This window comes from Glycine soja, chromosome 16 (assembly GCF_004193775.1).
Source record: "Glycine soja cultivar W05 chromosome 16, ASM419377v2, whole genome shotgun sequence".
NCBI classification, from domain to species: domain Eukaryota; kingdom Viridiplantae; phylum Streptophyta; class Magnoliopsida; order Fabales; family Fabaceae; genus Glycine; species Glycine soja.
In genome coordinates, this window is record NC_041017.1 from 21,712,122 (window position 1) to 21,718,300 (window position 6,179).

The 6,179-nt window shown below is 28.2% G+C and overlaps 1 protein-coding gene across 1 annotated transcript; it reads left to right on the forward strand.

Annotated features, from left to right (window-relative positions):
• Nucleotides 1-2,502: 2,502 nt before the first annotated feature.
• LOC114389857 (ervatamin-B-like) lies at nucleotides 2,503-5,877 on the forward strand. The gene is made up of 4 exons (XM_028350580.1): nucleotides 2,503-2,776; nucleotides 4,603-4,841; nucleotides 5,221-5,349; nucleotides 5,463-5,877. The coding sequence occupies exons 1-4, from the start codon at nucleotides 2,503-2,505 to the stop codon at nucleotides 5,688-5,690; spliced, it is 870 nt and encodes a 289-aa protein (XP_028206381.1). The 3' UTR covers nucleotides 5,691-5,877.
• The last annotated feature ends 302 nt before the right edge of the window (nucleotides 5,878-6,179 follow it).

Sequence of the window (6,179 nt, forward strand, 5' to 3'; positions counted from 1 at the left end):
TTATATAATTCGTATAATCTGTATGAGTTATACAGATTGATTAATCCATATAACTCATACGGATTAGTCAATCCGTATGCATTATACGGATTAATCAACCCTTATAACTCATAGGATTAACAAATTTGTATGTGTTATACGGATTTTAAACACATACCAGCAACCATTAAAATCATAAAAAATGCTTACCTCGACGGCAGAAACAACATGACGGTGGTGGAGACGACCTCAATAGCGACAATGGAAGTTGAGGACGGCGGCGGCATGACACAAAATGCAAAACGAAAGAAGAATGGAGCTGCAGTGGCGTACGACCATGAGATAAGAGGGAGGGTTTTTAAAATCTAAATAAAAGATATTTTTGTCACTTCACTTAAATTGTTGGGTATACATTAATAATGCTAGGTGTACTTTGCAACACCCTCCCACGTCTTCAAGCAAATTCATTTTTAAATGATGGGCCTTATCCTTTTACCATCCCAATTTTGCACTTCCTGCTTGCCGACGACTAAAATAGTCATTCTATCCGTAACTATCTATTAGTCGTTTAGTGATGGCTACCATGCTTCTATTGGCAAACAATTTTTGTGACACAGTAATAAATAATTATGGACTTCATTGCACATTTTATCATATTTTTTTTTACGAATTTTACCCTCCATAAATTAATTTGCAAATTTTACCTTTTTTTATTGAGCTGGCATATGCTAAAATAATTACTCTTTTTATTCAAACTTTTTACTTTTTGGTGAATTTTACCATTTTTTTTTTTTGTGAATTTTATTCCTGACTTGTTACTTTTCGGTGAATTTTACCTCCAATTTTTATGCTCACGTCAGCATGCCGCAGTAGGTCAGTTACAGGAGGTAAGTTTTACAAGTTTTAAAGAAGTTAAACGTAAAATGTGTCAAATTAATTTGTTAGGATAAAATTTACTAAAATCTAAAAAATTAGGATAAAACATGAGTTAACCCTAATCATTAACGAATTTTATTTTCTAAAATAAACCTCTTCACTTTAGAGGAAATAATTTAAAGTTTTAAACATTACTCATTACATGTGGGCAATTCAAACAAAGACCGTGTGTAGTTTTCCTTTCTTAAACAAAACAGTATATATAGGTTGAAAATGTTTAGTGATCCATAAAAACAATAAATACTATGCAGAAATTACCTCAAAAAAGACTTTGCAGAAATTGGTAATCCATAAATCAATCAATACGTTGATTTAAAAAAAAAATAATCAAGTGACAGATAATAATGGCCTTTCGTGACGTGTAGTTAGTTGAAGAGGTTCCTAAAACTTTTAGTATCATTAATTTTTAGGTACTCATTTTTTTTTTCTTTTGGGCCACTTGATTAGCATGGGCAACAGCTGACCTAGGTGATAACGCGTACCATCCATCCCTCGATGGACCTTACTCAACTCCCATCAAAGAACCATGATTTAGTTTCAATCCACTTGCATTTGGCGGAATGTTCATAATTGATAATAATAATAAAAACAACAAGGGTTTTGGAAATTCAACTATTTAACAATTAAATTTTTATAAAAATATTTATAATACTAAATTTATAAATGTAAAATATAATTTTATTTTTATCTGTTTATTTATATTTAAAAAGATCATAATACTCAAATTAAAGAATGTAATTAATATTTTTCTCTGAAAAAATATTTCTTATTTTCTAATCTGATTCCTACTTATTTTTTTCTCATTTAAAATAAGTTTTTACAGTACATGAAAAATAGTTCGAGAGAAAGATAAATTGAAAAAAATTATTTTTTTTCATTTTAATATAAAAAATCATAGCATTAAGTAATTAGAAATATTTTATATATATCACTTTCAAAATAATTATTATAAAAGTTAAAAATTATACCCTAAATACACTAATAAATAAAAATAAGTTTCTTATTAAAAATTTAAGTAAATAAGATCATTTTTGGATAAAATAATTTATAAGTAATTATAGAACAAGAAAATAAAAAGATAAAATGAGTTGAATTTCTTTCATTTCTTTTTTTTTTTTTATGGTCAAATGTTAATTTGTCATGATATTAGTTTTGTTGGCAAAGGAAATCCAACATACAATCGTTTCCTTCTTTCATTCTTTCTAAATCATCCAACTCATCTTATATTTTCATTTTCTTTTACTTCTTGAACGGTCTAACTGCATGCATGATAGAGTCCTTACATTTGGGGCTGTTCAACATTCTCATACTATAAATATGTGAAATGATATACGTGGAATGCATATCAACATTACTAATTGACAAAATCATTAGTTTGAACAAATGATAATCTCCCAGCTCTCGAAGTTGTTTATCTTTTTTTTCATATGCATTACCCTCATATGTTTCTCTTCAAGTTCTAATTTCCCAGTGCAATACTCCATATTAGGCCCTAATTTGGACAAGCTTCCTTCACAGGATGAAACCATCCAACTATTCCAACTATGGAGAAAAGAGCATGGACTAGTGTATAAAGACCTAAAAGAGATGGCAAAGAGATTTGAGTTTTTCTTGTCCAATTTGAATTATATCATTGAGTTTAATGCTAAAAGAAGCTCCCCTTCTGGCTACCTTCTTGGTCTAAACAATTTTGCTGATTGGAGCCCTAGTGAGTTCCAAGAAATCTACTTACATAGCCTTGATATGCCTACAGATAGTGCTCCTAAGCTGAATGGCCCTCTTTTATCATGTATTGCTCCTTCATCGTTAGATTGGAGGAATAAAGTAGCTGTTACTGCAATTAAGAATCAAGGGAGTTGTGGTAAGTTTTTGTTATCACTTTCATAATGCCTCCAATGTTTGTTAAGTTTTTTTTTATAAAGCATCATTTGACCAACATGTAGTTTATTTAAATTTTTTAGGGGAAGCAATAGTTGCAAATTTAAAACTGACAATTCTAATAAAATTAAATTGTTGCCTTTTGATTTAGATATGCTAATATATTCCTACTACTAATTAATGTATCAAGGACTTGTTTTGTTTTATTTTTCTTTTATCAGATTGGTTGAAAAAAAGGCTTTAATGATGTAAATGATATTAGATATGTATGTTGTTTATTACTTCGTGATTAATCTATTGTAAGACATGAAAATATAGTGGTTGAATAATATATATATATAATTTTTTTTTCATTTCATAAGGTTCATCATGTTGAGATGATGAAAAATTCATTTTGGAGTTGACTATAAAATTTAGAAGCTTTTGAAATTTACAATTGATTTAGAAGACGACAGATTTTTTGTTTGTTGATGTCACAAAACCAAAAAATTCTAATGTTTCCTTTTTAGAAAGGAAAATTTTAATATTATGGTTGCTTCTATAACAAATCATCTAAACTAATTCAAAACAAAAAAAATCACTCAAATTAAGCTACATTACCAACATGATTCCTTAATCAAAACTTCAGTTCGTGACTTATAGATGGAAAAGATATGATTTGAAAAAATATTTCACTAAGTGACTAATCAAGTTTCCCAAAAAATTAATTATTAACAAAGTCACTAGGTATATACTTTGTACTACCAATATCATAGTATCAAACAAAAATTAAGCTAGATTTATTGGTCCAAGCTATTTAGTGGCAAAGCTGTAAGGAATGTAATATGACTTTAGCTATTTAGTGGCACTAGGATCAGATTTTAAAAGTTAATTTTTTTTTAAATAAAAAACTTTTAGATTGGTTATTTTTAATTGATTTAAAAATTTAATTTTTTTAGATTAGTTAGGAAAAAAAAGATCTCTAAAATGGTAGTTTTTTTAGAATGGTCACCTAAATAGTCGTTCTAAAAAATTACTTTTTTGAAATGGTTTTGAAAACCGTTCTAAAAAAATTATATATTTTTTTTATAATGTGACTTTTTAAAATGACCGTACAACCGTTTTAAAAAGTTAGTTTTAACCGTTCAAAAATAAATTTGTACTAGTGAAGTAAAAAGAAAATGAATTTCTTTAGAATGTAATCATGGGAGGGGTTTCTACTTTAATTTAGTGGTAGGTCGTATCTCCTCTTCGAATATTATTAATTTATGATTTAGTCCCCAAATATTATTCTTTTCAAATTTAGTCTCTTAAATTTTTAGTTATCATGATCAAACTTAAAATTGTCCACTTAAATAATGACTAATTTAAAATAGGCTTATTTAAGACAAAAGCAAATTTGAAAGTTATAGAATATGAAAATTTAGTGACAAATTGACGAAATTGTAACAAATGAAGACATGTATTAATGAATAGGGAATAGTTTAAATCTTTCTTGTTATTTTGGATGAAATCTTAAAGGCCAAAAATAGTTTAATCAATTCTGTTTGTGAATAATTTAAATTTAAATACGGAATAATGATATTAGAGTTTAATAAAGAAAAGTAAATGAAATTAAGGATTTTTTGGTTGTAACAATTAAAAAATTTAAAGAAACAAATCCAATCAAAAAATTATTTGAAGACAAAAATCACATTAATTATGAAAAATGACTAAAAATATATGTAACTTTTTTTTTACCGGAAAAAATATATGTAACTTCATCTCCACTAGATTGTTACTTTCAAAATAAAAATTATCAAAGTCACCCATAAAACTCTCATAATTTATTAGGAAGTTGTTGGGCATTCTCAGCTGCTGGAGCCATAGAAGGAATACATGCTATAACTACAGGGGAGCTTATCAGCCTTTCTGAACAAGAGCTTGTGAACTGTGACCGTGTAAGCAAAGGTTGTAATGGAGGATGGGTGAATAAAGCATTTGATTGGGTTATAAGCAATGGAGGGATTACTTTGGAAGCAGAATATCCTTATACCGGAAAAGATGGTGGAAACTGCAATTCTGACAAGGTTTTGCTTCTATCAACTCCTTGTTCCTTTCCATAAATAAATAAACAGTTAAACTATTCACTTACTCCTTATAGTTGTTCTCATTTAAAATTTCCATACGATATAAGTTTTAGTTTTTGCACATGTATAAAAGTTAAGTTTTGGTCCTTGTGGCTACTAGGTAAGACCATTTTCTAGTGGTATAAAATTGCTATAAAAAAATTAATTGTAAAAAATAAAACCTTTGAAAAATGCATAGGTCAAATTTTACTTTTTTTCATCTAGGGACTAAAATTTAAAATAGCTAGAAACAACTATAACAACCAAATAAATGATTTAACCAAAATAAAATCTTATTGCTTTTAATTTTTCAGATTTCACAACTTTTTTACTAAAGCAGGTTCCAATCAAAGCAACCATTGATGGCTATGAACAAGTAGAACAATCAGACAACGGACTCTTGTGTTCCATAGTCAAGCAGCCTATTAGTATTTGTTTGAATGCAACCGATTTTCAACTATATGAATCTGTAAGTCTTTTAGATTGCTCATCTTCATTTTATTAATTTGTTACAACTATAAAACTATGAGCATCACAATTTTTGTTTTTTTTTTTCTTTCTTTTAATTGGTTGGATTGGCAGGGAATATTTGATGGTCAACAATGTTCATCGTCATCAAAATATACAAATCACTGCGTGTTAATTGTGGGTTATGATTCCTCAAATGGTGAAGATTATTGGATCGTGAAGAATTCGTGGGGGACAAAATGGGGAATAAATGGTTATATATGGATTAAAAGGAACACCGGTTTGCCATATGGGGTATGTGGAATGAATGCTTGGGCTTATAACCCAACCATAAGAAAATAAGTATCATGCTCATGGAACCCTAACGGCGATTACGTGGAATTGAAGACATTTTCAAGTAAAGTTGCCTTGAAGCAATTAAAGAAAAATTGTTTCATATGTCCGTTAAATAGTAGTTATGTGTATCAATCAAGCATTAATTCTGTTAATAATGTATTGAACACGCAAGCTCTCCATGATATACAAAAGCCCCAAGGCATTAATAAATGAATAAAAAATAATTCTTGCAATCGTTAATGGATTTTATTTTTATGATGATGAACATCAAATATAAAAATCACTATGTCCAATTCTACCGAAGTAAGGTATTTGTCATTATTTAATTAAAAACTTTAAAGGTCATTTATTTGAATTTAAATTTGATTTAGATATAACATATAAGATTAAATTGGGTCGACTTGACTTGTTGACGTGCTATGTTTTATATGTATAATTAAATTATAGAATTGCAATATAAATGTTAAGTAATTTAGATGAATCAGAATTCTCGAT